The sequence below is a fragment of the Mugil cephalus genome, chromosome 17 (assembly GCF_022458985.1).
Source record: "Mugil cephalus isolate CIBA_MC_2020 chromosome 17, CIBA_Mcephalus_1.1, whole genome shotgun sequence".
NCBI classification, from domain to species: domain Eukaryota; kingdom Metazoa; phylum Chordata; class Actinopteri; order Mugiliformes; family Mugilidae; genus Mugil; species Mugil cephalus.
This window is the reverse complement of record NC_061786.1, coordinates 1,105,397-1,119,264: the sequence shown is the minus strand read 5'-3', so window position 1 is coordinate 1,119,264 and position 13,868 is coordinate 1,105,397. Positions and strand designations below refer to the sequence as shown.

Below are 13,868 nucleotides of genomic sequence, written 5' to 3'. Positions count from 1 at the left end.
ACTAAATTAATTGAGTAAAGCTTCCATTTCCGCATGCAAATTGCTGTTTCTTTATTCCTTTTCTGTCTCTCAAATGCAAATAAGAAAACATTCAGGCTGGAGGCCCATTGTGGGCACATTTTTGTTGTGATTTTTGATTTGTACTAGTAATCCAGTCCTGGATTGGTGCTATTACACCAAAAATCTGGTGCTATTACACCAAACTCCTACATACCTATGATTTAAAGGTTGGAGTGAGTAAACACTCTGGGACAGAATGAACAATAAGTTTTCATTTGGAAATATGTTTTAATTAAATTTGTAATGAGGTAAATAAATTATCAAGAGCAAGATGTTTTCTCAACAACAAGTTAACTGAATTTATATACAGGATACAATATGTGCAAAAACATAGACTTAAAAGACATTGTGAGCTCATAAATTTAAGGCACACACACACACACACACACACACACACACACACACACACACACACTGAAGTCAAGGAGTGGGTTCTTACTGGGTTAAACATAGCAGATGTGCTTTTTTGCTGCTCACTCTGTGACACCCACTATCAAATACAGCTACATGACCCCTTAACTGTGATAATGTATTCATTCATTCAAAAAGCAGGTGAAAGCACTGCAGCCTGCCTATTTCTGTGAATGTTTAATGAATGTGACCTTTAAATTTGTTTTTGAAGCGAGAAAGCCATTTGCATAAAATTGTTCTATTCCTGGAGCAGGAATCTAACAATTAGCATTTCGATATGGTGCAGATGCAATTAAACAGACGTGCCATATACTGTGATGATTGAAAACAGTCAAGGGCCCAGAGAAGCTTCCAGAAAACTAGTAGTTGGACCTGTCTCTTATTCAGTAAAAGCAATGATGTACTCCAGCTACAATGTGAACCTTGGATATTTTGGTACCATGTAATACAATAACTGAAAGATCTGTTTACTGAAGAATAAAATGAAACCCAGCCTTAATATTAAGAAAGACATAAATCCCATTAGTAAATGTCTGTGTGCTCGAACAGGAAAACCTCAGAAACAAATAACTTATAAATACAATGTTGTTATATAAAAGGCATTGTCCTTCCAGTTGTATAAATTACATTTCTTGAAGACACATGGGGTTTCATATCATTAACACTGTGCAGTGTTCACTAAAGTGTGCGTAGTTGTCAGTAAAAATGCTCCTGATACACCAAAACTATTATGTGTGACATAACTCTGCATTTTGAACACTGTTCTTGCAGTAGACTGTGCTGTTGTTCCCCATGGTGCAGTCTTGGAAGCCAATGCCCCCATTAGGGGCATAAATAGGCTGAATGTGGAAATCTCCCTTGAGGAATTGCTCGTTGTTGAGTGAGACTATCTGGAAGCTTGTTTCAGTCATTTCCAGGATGGAATTATCTTTCTTTGTGCCAGCTTCGCAATAGTCATCTTTTCTGCGGCCCCTGTTGTATTTCCATTTGGTTGAGGACTTAGAGCAACTTTTCTTGTGCATATGCCAGCAGAAGATACTGAGCAATACTACCAGAACCACAATAACAACCCCACCAATCAGCCCAGCTAGCAAGAAAGGCGAATGTGGTTCTTGTTGCGTGGCTTGTACAGGCCCTGAACGTCTTTTGTTGTTATTATCAGAGCTGAATGAGACTGTCGTGGTCATAGCCTCAGTACACACAGTATCATCTTTGGGTCTGTAATTATTGAATGCATCCAAAGGAATAACACAGATCCGATAGGTGGACTTTGGCTCAAGGTTAGCCAGTCGAATCCCCCGATGATCCCCACCCACTATCCTTTCCCTGACTGTATCCCCTGTCAGGCTAGGGCCCATCCTGGCCCAGGTCACCTTGTAGGCAGTGACTGGAAATACAGCCACCCAGCTCACATGGATAGCCGACCCATTTAGTATAGCAAATGTGACCTGGAGAGTCTCCCTCTGGGGGTCCAGAGATTGCTTAGTCCTAATCCCCCCTTCTTTTGTTGTATATACTGGGTACAGGGTGGAGAATATGGGAATTGGTTGTGGCGAGGGAGAAACATACTGACTGACCAAAGGAGAGTCTGTAGAAGAGGACAGAGATGGGATTAGAACAGTGTCAGCTGGGGAGATGTGCCCAGGTGTCGTGGCTGTGCTCTGTGGACACTGTACCAGCTCAGCATTCAGCTCCCTGATCACCATACCCCTGAACTTTTCAGGTTTATGACACATAAAGCCACGAACATTGAGCGTGGAAGGCAGAGATTTCAACCATGACACCACCCATTTGATGCTGCAGTCACACAGCCAAAGGTTGTTCCGAACAGTGAGCTGCCTGAGACTCAAAAGGCCATCAAACACCCCCTGTGTCAATGACTGCAGCTGGTTGTTAGAAATGTCTAGCCTCTCTAGCTTGTGCAACCCTGCAAAAGCTCTGACAGGGATCTGGTTTATCTGATTTTCCTGAAAGTTTAATTTGACAAGCACCTCCCCAGGGAGGAATGTTGGAGGGTAAGTGAGTGAGTTGCGGGCCAGGGACAGCTCCCTCAGGGTTATCAGGTCCTGAAAGGTCCCTGGAGATATCCCTTCATCTGTCAACAAGTTTCCATCCAAAAGGAGGCGTTCCAATCGAGTGACATTCCTAAATGCTTCCTCTGCAATAACTGCAATCCTGTTTTCATCCAATCGCAATTCCTTTAGATCATCTGGGAGACCAATAGGTATGCTGCTCAGGTGGTTTTTGGTGAGGAAGAGCATCTTCAAGCTCACTGCCTCACGGAATGCCCCTTCCTCCACCCCAACGGTAGAAATTGAGTTATCATCCAAATGCAGCTCCTCCAGCCAAAGAAGTTGAGCCAGAGCTGCTCTGGAGATGGTCTGAATGTTGTTCTCCTGCAGATGGAGGACCCTTACATTTTTGGGCAGGTTCACTGGGAACTCATCCAGCTGGTTACCATAGAGATACACCGTTTCCACAGATGCCACATGGTGGAGCTCCAAGGGAAAGCCAGCATTATTGATTTGGTTGTTGTGGAGGTAGAGAGTCTTATAGCCCTCACCAATTCCCAGAGGCACTGAGGTCAAGCTTCGTTCATTGCAGTAAACAAAGGTGCGATCACAGCGGCATTCCTCAGGACAGTTGGAGGCTCGGGAGAACTGGAGATGAAGGCCTAATATTATAGGTATCCATGGCCTCATGAAGGAAGCCCAATCCTTATTCCATAAACGCCAGTGTATCTCCATTTCAAACAAATGAAAATCATACACAAATCAAATTAGAGAAAAAAAATATAAGGAGTTCAGTTTTCCATTGGAAGAGCCGCCATTATCTTTTGTCTGGTACTGCAGAGGGTGTTAAGTAATCCGTTGGTAATTGGTTGTCCTGGGGTTCCAAACACAAGGCAAATTATCTCTTTAGGCAATATTATTCTTTCACCTGCCACTGTCCAAACTGAGCTAAGAGACATTAGTAAACTTCATCACATTTTCACCCTGTCTTTTCCCCACTGCTACAGCTCTCTTCACAGCACAGTACACTGATGGTGTCATGTACACACTGGAAGGTTAACATTTGATGTCCTGCTCTTGCTTCCTTTTCCTTTGTCATCACACACAGCTGGTTCGAATATAAGAAAACTTGTCTCTGGTTTGATGTTTGGGCCCAAAAAACCTGTGGCAAAATAAGAACAATAGGAAAATCAGTCTTTCTTTTCTTAAAAAGGAATTTCACCAAATGATGCAAAACATCATCAAGGAATTTCAGAAAAACAACGAAACAGGCAAAGCAGATCAAATGTGAGCAATGAGGTATGAAGGGAGCTAGGAGGCTCACTGATGGGCACCACAAATCTATCAGTCCCAGTCAAGCCTTGATGAATCTTGCCCTGCACAGGTTAGACAGAGGTTCGACAACAGAACCCAACTAGATACGAAGAGCCAAATGTCTGCTCTTAGATTTGACCTTATATCTCCCGATTTAACTATCGGCAGAGATAAAGTGAGATCCTTGTACAGGGACAAAACTAATATCAATGGACCTGAGAAAGGTGCCACTGTGCATAGAAGGTCATATGATTTACATACAGCAAGAAGACATTTCCTTGCCCACAGCATCTGCAATAGTTGGCACAAAACCACAAACTCTGAGAAACATAATAAAATACTTAACTGCTCTTCAATTTACAATTCAATATAGCCTATTCCAATGGAAGTGATGATGTATTGTTAGTGGTTTTTAGCTGGGTGGTAGAGATGATTGATAAAAGAGCACCAGGCAGCAGCAGCCTGTTGACAGATTGCATTGATTCCTGGCCAAGGCAGTTCAGAAGTTATATAATGTTCCTTCCTGGGGCAAACAAAGCAAACTGGGTCCAATTAAAGTGACCAACCTCCATGGTTTTGACAGCAGTGTCTCAGACATCAAACATAATAGTAGAAATGTGCCTCTCCAAAAGGTAGTCTCCGTGTAAGGAGAAACCTGGTCCCTGCACCATGCTAGTTTGTAGAATAAATTGGCAAGTTTCTTAAGTAGAGACTTTAATACGTTTTGTTTGTTAACCGAATGAACACAATGAGTGTTTAATATCGGTTAACAATAAATAGCTAAAACCGTACACCAGTTGAGATATTGTCATAATATAAAAAGAGAAATTACTACATTTTTTTTTTTCATTTATTGGCTGTGTAGTTTAAGTGTAACAGACAATTATTTTACCTGGAATTAATGTAAACGGGATGTCTGAACATGGTAATTGTCTAAAATTGACATTATAAGCTGGACAGTAACGACAAAGCCATTGCGCTTTTTTTCTGACCTTAAGGAGAGCAGAAAGTCTTGTTGCTTCACCTCGACCAGGTCCACTCGTCTTTACGCAGACTACTGCGCTCACAGCGGACACAGAGTCCGCATCCTGCCCGCTGCGTCCGCTCGCAGGTCCCGCTGCGGCTGCAGTTTTGACTCACTTGGTTTTCGTGGGCTGGAAAATCGTGACATTATGCTAAATGTGCATGCCAGGAAGCGGAAGAAATTCAGATGACCAGCTCCGCATCTTCCCCACGTCTTCTTAAACACACCGCGGGAGCCTGAGACTCAGCCGCTGCTCCGTAGCTGCCGGTGAAGTTTATCCGCTCCCTTCAGAGAACAATGCAACATGAGACAGGCAAGAGGGCAGAGATAGAGGCTACCGCCTTGACCCCCGAAGTTCCGCCAACAGCAACCCCGGAGAGAAGTCCATCGTCCGTACAAAGTGTGTCAGAGGCTCCTGGTCTCTGATGGTGCCCCAGGACTCACCTATCTCTGTGAACGCGCGGTGTGTCTCTGTTTCCCCCTTTCAGTCTCACTCCCTCTACTCATACACCCCCTTTTTCTCGCTCACTTTCCTCGCAGCCACCTTTATCTTCCTCCCTCTCCCTGTCAGCGTGTTAAAACTGGATAAAATACACAGGTTTAAGTGAACAATGGGCAAGTGAGTATCTGCCGTTTCTGTCCTTCATGTGCAAGACTCCTGTTTAAGTGCCAGCTTATGATGCACATATCTCTGTTTTTCTAATTCGCTTTTTAAAGCAAATGTATGATACATTTAAGTTAGCTTACATGCAATTTATGTTTCAGGAAATTTCCTTTTTTGTGGCATTCTATCCTGCTGTAAGGCTCGAGGGCTTGTTAGTCTGTATGTTAGGCTTGTTAACCTGGCTGATTTTTCAGGCTTATTATATGTGTTTTCTATGGCAATGTCAAATTATTATGATTGTTAGAGTGTATTTTTTATGGGACAGTGATAATAGAGTTTAAGGGGGACCTGGACACAGTCATGAGAAGCCCGTGTTGCAAGACATTTGCTCAGACATATAGGGAACGGGGGAATCTCTAATGGGTGAAATAGGAAAACAGCATAGGATTGATCATATATGGTGCACATAGGGAACAGAAGTCAACCGTGGTCAGAGGATTCCTTGCCATGGGCACAAAATCTGCACCTGCAACCATACACACTTGTAAAATAACAAATTTGAATCAATTTGGCAGCAAGACTTACTTTGCAATAGACCTTTGATCTGTTCTTCCCAGAGGAGGAGGTTGCTAGTGATTTGGAGGAGGACGTATCAGAGCAGGAAGACTATGTGGACAAAAACTGATTATAGCCAGTCTGCTGAAGATGACTTTACTGTTTTTTTTTGTGTTCTTAGTGGCAAATGTGGAATTGATATTGATAATAAAGATATAATATTGGTAATAGTATTGACAATGAAGACCTTACTAGGTGCACTGAATTTGGTATAGGCTGATTTTATTTATTAACATTTTTCTCAATCCAAAATGTCTATTTTGCATCTATTCTTATGTTGTGTTTTTCTTTTGCATTTTGTTCATTTACATTTTTAATTTGTATATTCTTGTGTGTGTGTGAGAGAGAGAGAGAGAGAGAGAGATGTTTTTGTATGTTTTTGTATGCTTTGAACATATAGAGAAATTGAAAATAAAGAAATCTTGAATCTTAATTATGATTTCTTATGAAAGAAAGAATATATATATATATAAATGAAACATAGGCTATATAGATAACCTGAATGGACCTGTAGTTTACCATACTGTGAAGGCATGAAATATAATCAGTATGTAAGGGTTAAATGCATGACAGCCAAACAGAATAAACCATAACCATCTTATTTGCTGTACAATTTTGTGGAAGAACTCTGCCCTTGTGTGTACTTTCTGAACTGATCTATGTGTTGTCTACCCCTGCAGAAGACCAGAGAAGTTAGTATTTGCTTGGCTTGTGCCCTTCGCAAGACACAAGGCAAGACACGAGACTTGGCATTCAACAGCATGCTGAAACAAACCTGAGAAATATGCACAGCCTCTATGTGCTCGAGTGTTTGGTCAAACTTTTAAATGTTTTTTTTTAATCAAACACTGCATTGACTAGATGAGACTAACTTACACACTGTCAAACATGTTCAAACTCTGGGATAGCCAAAAAACATTTAAAAAAGCAACTGGACTCGTTGAGTTTAGAGAAGACATTTTGCCACTCCTCTAATTAGCTTCTTCAGGTCTAAGAGACTGGTGGAAATTCTGAGGTTTAAATAGGAAACTCTGTGTAACTCTGTGCTTTTATCTCAGAGATAGTTGCATAGACAAAGGCCTACAATCAAATTGTACTCTGAAGCCTACACTGAAAGCTTTTATTGAAATGACTTGCAACCACACAGACATTAATACACACACACAATTCCTACCCTCTAATCCTCTAGTCACAACTCTTTGGTTTTAAATACTCCGTGCCAAACACCACATCTGCTGCTGCCTCTTGCCACAACAATCTATTAAATTAAAATTCCGACTAAATCTGTGCACCACTCACCAACACAGTGTATTCAGAGCCAGTGGCCACCATGACAATGCTGTTTGTGCCATGAATGTTAATGTATTTAAATTCACAGCCACCTGGACAGCTGCTCTGGGGGTTTAGTGTGGGTTTAGGGAGCCATGAATTACCTGGATATGTGAGCTGATTACAGGGATCTAATTACAGAACAGACAGTGAATGGGGAAAAGTACTTTTTAAATGGCTTACATTTCATGTGCTGTCCAGCAGTAGCCACCAAATATTTCTCCCCAAAACACTCCACAGTATAGTCCCTTCAGATTTTGGACCTTAACTAGGAATGTGGAGGCTTTAGAGGTATGTATATAGTAGTCATGCTTTGGTGCGGTTTTCTATAGGAACAGTCAAATCAAATACTCAAGACACGTCTGGTTGTATGCTATGCAGACTGTGCTATGGATTTCTGGAGAATCATATCACAGTGATGTAAGATGAAGAAAAATAGATACAAGCAGAGTCATATCTTAGATTTACATCATCCTTTACTTGCACATTGTGAAGTTTCTGCAGAAGAACACATGCTTTGGATGTGCCTTGGCAGTGCTGTGTTGCAAAAAATAAATAAAAAAAAATCTTATAAGAAAAAGAGAGGGTTGTGGAGTTGCCTGTGCCCTTGGTTGTTTTGGCATGATATTTATGCAGTATAGTTTCGGTGTTTAGCATATTCTTCATGTCATATTCTCATTTGTTGGTATGTACGGTACATGTAGGCTCTTGCAGCGATCACATTGTGAGAATGTGTTCCTAAATTGAATGTTCGTTAAATAAACTTTCAGTTCAGACTGTTCATAAAACAATAAATTGTGTTGTACTACCGGGAAAAAATGTTGAATAATGTCTTGTAAGGATTCGGAGGACTATCTTTGAGTATCATTGCCTTTATTCAAGAAAAAATAAATAAATAAATGAAATAAATTAATTTAAAAAAGCATTCAGCATTCAACTCTAACACAACCTTGATGAGACATAGCTAAATACTGTCATATTTAAATCAAAACATGGAGCTCTTTGAGATTCAACTTTATGAAATTCGAGTTGCAGGTACACAAAACAGTGACTACAGCTGATGAAGCCACAGCAGGCCAGTGGATTCTTGGACCTTCTGGTTAATCCAGATAAACCCTGTAGGACTGTAGTTCATCCACTCAATAAAAAAAAATCCACCGCTGTGACGACTGACAGATAAAAGACGGACAAAAGCAAATCAGCTCTGACACTGCAAAAGGTCACACCAGTCCATCTACTTTTAAACGAGCATGTCTAATTTGGAAATTAAACCCCGACCACAGCTGTTACTACATTATATATTGGTGTAATATATCTTTAGTTAATTAGATTAATATAATGTGTGTGAGTAATGTATACATAGAGCTGTTTAGAGTTTCAGTGAAAGCCAGAAATATGACTCGTGTTGCCGTATTACAAATACAGTTAATGCTGGCTCCAACAACTGAAAAAGAATAAGAACTATAGAAAATTTCCTAGTGCACACCCAAAGTGAAGCCCTACAGGTATCGACTACTTTGTGATGGCCAGTGGACTGTAACAGTAGAACACAGCAACCCCATACCCTCTGAAAAAGTACCATGAACTGGCTCATTGTTGTACATATGCTGAATTATAGGATGAAAATGAGTTACAGTAGTGAAGGCATCAGCAGACGAGCATCCATCACGGCCAGTCACACCGCAAAGCAGGCAGCTTTGTATTTGTATTTAGTTATTTTGCGTTCTAGTCCAACCAGCCTGGGTCTACCTCAGTGCACCTCACACAAAGGAAGACAAGCCGGCAACTTCTCAGCACAGCAGGTCTGTGGATGACAAAAGGAACAAGTTGTTTGCCACAAACGCAGAAATGCATGTTTCTGAAGATTTACTTGGTATTTACAAAAGGTGAAAAGTGAAAAGATGCTATTTTTCTGTTCTTATTAGCCTTTTTTTAAACTTTTATGTAACAACAATGCTATACTAAGCTGCTATGACTTCTTATTTACTAGTGAAAGAGGAGCGTGTTGTTTCATGAGTTGGCTACCTATAAACATTTGTTAATTAATACTTACCACTTCAAGCCTAAAATGGCTACTGCTTTATATGTACTATTCAGTTTTTTCTAAGAAAAAGATGTACCTGTGTACCTGTGAGTCACAAAGGTGTAGCCTGTGATCAGTGATTGATATTGGCCAATAGCACTACTCACGATTGCTCATTGAAGATCAGATTTAAAAATATTGATTGGAGCCTATGACTATGGTTCGTGTGAGGTAATCTGCTTGAAGATATCTCTGGAAACTAGAAACTGATTAGGCAATTGCAATTTATTGTACTTTGCACAAAATGACAAGTTTTTATGTTGAGATCTAATGTGATTAGCATGCAACATTAAAAACCGGGTGCTACTGAGACTGATTAAAATATCATTAGCCTCATTGAGCAAGAGCAAGAGCAAGAGCTGAACAGACTGACTTTTGATGTGGTGGTGTGCACGAGATACAACAAAGTGACAGGACTTCCTGAGGAAAATAGGAATAGCTATTCCAAACTTTCAGCAACAAAAGCTGTTTTTACTGTAAACTCCTTAATGTTATCTGTATTGCACACATCTGACAGAAAAACAACTAGTAGCTGTCAACACATCACTAAAGGACTAAACAAGTGAACCAAATGCACTAGACTTTTAAACAACACTGTGTCCTTCACTTTGACCCATTAGGTATCTTTACTTATTCATTGCACTACATCCTTTGCCATTTGTAGCTAGTCCCCATCCTAACCAGAATGTAGTGTTTCCCTACACTACTCTTCCAAAGTATTCCTTCATGTTTCAGATGTGGTTCCTGCACACTGCAGATATGCACAGGATTCTACCATTTCCCCACTCAGGAAGAATTCACCATGTCAGATTAATATCAACAGACTTTCAGGGCTTTAACTCCCATCTTGACCCCTGTGGCGAACAAGTGTGGTGTTCGTAAAACTGCTCTGACCCTGAGGGGCACAAAGAAACCCTTGGCTATTTCTGCTGCCTGTTTTGAATGGCGATTCCCACAGCCCAATGCCTTTATTAAAAGTCTGAAGCTTTAGTAACTAAAATCACTGTGAACATTGTGCAGATCCTTGTATGTTCTGAATATATCCAATCCTTGCATCCAAATACATACTCATGATCATTCAATGGCATCCATCCAAGTCCACGCTCTTTCACGTTGTCTTAAAACTCTGGGCGCACAGTACTGCTGCTTTTCGACAACATCTTTTGCTATTAATAAAGGAGCAGATTTCAGACAGACAGACAGACAGCAGTGGAGACAACAACAAAGAGGTCTTTGTCAGGACTTAGGGTGGAGGAGGGGGGGACGGGGACTGGCAGTTCAATCAGTGTCAGGTTTCTTTAATGAGGGTATGGCTCAGCCAAGGGTGGATTATTAAGTCAGAGAAAAAAAGCTCTCAGTCTTCCATCTGTTTGGGGTAATTTTTTCTGAGCATAGGGAGACATAGGGAGAGAAGGATGTCTCTTTGAGAAAACTGTTCCACTTTTCAGTTTTCGAAGCAAAGTTAAAATTATTAACTTAGCATGTTGGAGGGCCTGACGTACCGATAAACTGGTTCTTAAAGTAAAAATAAAACTAAAGGTCGTGACCTGTGGAATGAATTTGCAAAGTGTGAAATTTACATTTAAGACACTGACTGCAGTTTTTCAATATAAGTAACTGTTAATTCCCTTTTGGACCCTTTTGGGATCGAAGAACCTTCTTATAGTTGTGATGAATTATTTGGTTATAGAGACCAAAATCATCAGACGTCCTGAGTTCCTGGGGCCCTCGCCCTGCCTGTGGATCCCCTGCCTCCTAAACTGCACTCACATCACACTCCACCCTACACTTCGTTACTTATCACACCCACAACTAAGTACACATATACCCAACCCAAGTTGTCGTGGGGGTCTTTCATAGCCTGGCTATGCTACACTCAATAAAGATGAACAGGATAGTTCCCAGGGAGGGCTGGTGATGGTCACACACACGCACTGAACTAAACAAAATATTCAGACCAAAATCATCTTTTGTACAAGGCTCTATGGAGGTTTTGCCGAAAGTAGGCATAAATTAACAATTTGGATGTAAACTTACTATGGGGACTGGCTCACTTTTTTTTAATCAGCCTCAAGTGGCCTTTCAAGGAATGTCAGTTTTTGGTCCTTTCATGTTGACTTATTTTTCAGCTCTGTATGTTGCCACCTGGTCTAAATACAATGGGGCTTATTGGGCACTTAAAGATGTAATGGGTCATGAGTCATAAAGACACTCGCACACCCTTCTAGCGGCTTTGTACCTGTTAATGCATGGCAACCTTTCCTTTCATTCCTTATCTCAGATGGCTTCCCATGCACCTTTTGTTTCCTTCCTGCAATAAATTGCATCAGCACATCATGTTGTACATTTGAGCTGTCATTCATTTTAAGGTCCTATTGTCAGAACTCCCAGGCTTATATTGTTTTTATAATTTTTCCATCATCAGCAGGCTTCAAAGCAGTCTTCCTGCAGGGGTCTTAGACTCTCACCAGGGGTAACTCTCAGTCAAAGCCTTGCACTAGTTAAACATACTTTATTAAACGTGTCGAGTATTTTACATGCCAGCAGTATCAGACTTACCTCTGTGCATGTGGTTTGTCTTCACGCAGCATTGTCTTCATGCATTGTGTGGAGTACGCACTCATTTTGGAAAGCTTATTTTCATGATACCCCATCCCAAAAAAAAGTTTTACTTAAAAACACTCTAGTCTGTCCTCGAATGTATTTTATATAGTCGATACAAAGAGTTGCATTTGCATTTGGAATGTGTTGTTGTTAACCAACAATGCGTTCAAAGGTGAAGACTCCTTTGATTCTTGAGCTGCAAAAAAAAAAAGAAAGAAAAAAAGTGAAATCCATCAGACAGAATGCAGGGACATAAATAGTTCTTCTGAGAGAAAAAAAAAATGCACTAGTGAGCTTGGCACATAAAAAGGCCAGGATATGCAGCAGTGGTAGATGATTGCTGGATCCTTTTCAAACATTTAAAACATTTGGACAAGTGAATAATACATTACCCCACATTATCCCGCAAGTGAAAGTCATTATCCTAAAGCTTAGCATAAAGAGAAGACTTCACACGATCAAATACAGTGGGTTCATCACAAGGTTTAAACATTAGCTTTAGCTTTACAAAACTCTCAAAAATCTTGCCTTATCTGGCAATCCCTCTAAACTTGTTGCTCACTACAACAATATCCTCTCCTCCTGCCTGGACCTACTTGTCCCCAACAAAATGAAAACCTTTTCTTTCACACACTCTGCCCCTTGGTACACCCCTGCACTCCATCAGATGAAAGCACAGAAATGCAAACAAGAATGCCTCTACAGAAGAACCTATTACTACCCCCATCATTCAGTCCAGCTCCAGTAACACTAAGACACTGTTCACTCGGTTCACCCAACACTTCCATCTCACCATTTGTAATTCATCCCTCACTCCCTCCTCCCACACCTGTAACCTTGGATTCATTTTTGACACCCACCTCACTCTTGAACAGCACATCAAACAGGTCACAAAAACAGTCCTCCTCCACCTCAGAAACATTACACATCTCCGACCCTTCAGCTAAAACCCTCATCCACGCATTCATCACCTCCAGACTGGACTACTGCAATAGCCTACTCTATGGTTTACCCTCCAAACTCCTCAGTAAACTCCAGATGTCAACACTCTATTAAGAGAGACAGGAGATCAGCGGGCCAGAAGAAGGTATTAGGGCCACAGCTAACAAACAGCTGAACCTCAATGAGTGGCCACAACACATCGCCTTGCAGAAGTAAAGGAATAGGAAAAGAAAGGACAAGAAGAACTCAAGAAGCAAAGGCACCAAAAGACAAAACAAACGAACAAAAAACATGACATACAGACTTGAATCTTACTTTTCAGTCTAAGTAATCATCTTATTCTAGAACTTACCCAGTTAATTAACTGATAAACATAATTTATTCTTAAATAACAATGTCAAACCTATAAGGCATAAAACAGAGACTACAGTGAAAAACAAAATGTGAAAAACTATTAAGAGATAAGAAAGCCAATGAAATGAAATGATAAAGTACTAAAAGTCCTGGTTGAAGCGTGCACATGTTTTCTGGTCTGTAGTATATCAACAGAAATATATTATAATATATTATTATATATTATAAATGAATCATATGTAGTCTAAGCATAGTCCTGGGATTGCTTCTTGACCAATGTCAAATGGGACAGGTTCCAGCCCTACCTGGGGCAAATAGGAATAGCCTCTGTGATGCCATGATTAGCCTTAGTCACAGTACACTGGCAAATGTCCAGTGACAATGGAAGTTGTTCTGGAGCAGTTCAGCAATCTTCTGTTAAACTTCACTTGTTCTGTGTCGTTCTTTTCATGCACAGTTCTAACAAGTGTTGAAGTATTAATATTCAAGAATATACAAAACACATACTCACCCTTA

The 13,868-nt window shown here is 40.6% G+C and overlaps 1 protein-coding gene across 1 annotated transcript; it reads right to left on the bottom strand.

The window, feature by feature from the left end:
- Window positions 1-268: 268 nt before the first annotated feature.
- Window positions 269-5,372, bottom strand: si:dkey-87k14.1 (leucine-rich repeat transmembrane protein FLRT2). Its single transcript, XM_047611297.1, has 2 exons — window positions 4,790-5,372; window positions 269-3,645 (listed from the first exon to the last, which is right to left on the bottom strand). The coding sequence occupies exon 2, from the start codon at window positions 3,216-3,218 to the stop codon at window positions 1,200-1,202; it is 2,019 nt and encodes a 672-aa protein (XP_047467253.1). The 5' UTR covers window positions 3,219-3,645; window positions 4,790-5,372; the 3' UTR covers window positions 269-1,199.
- Window positions 5,373-13,868: the final 8,496 nt, after the last annotated feature.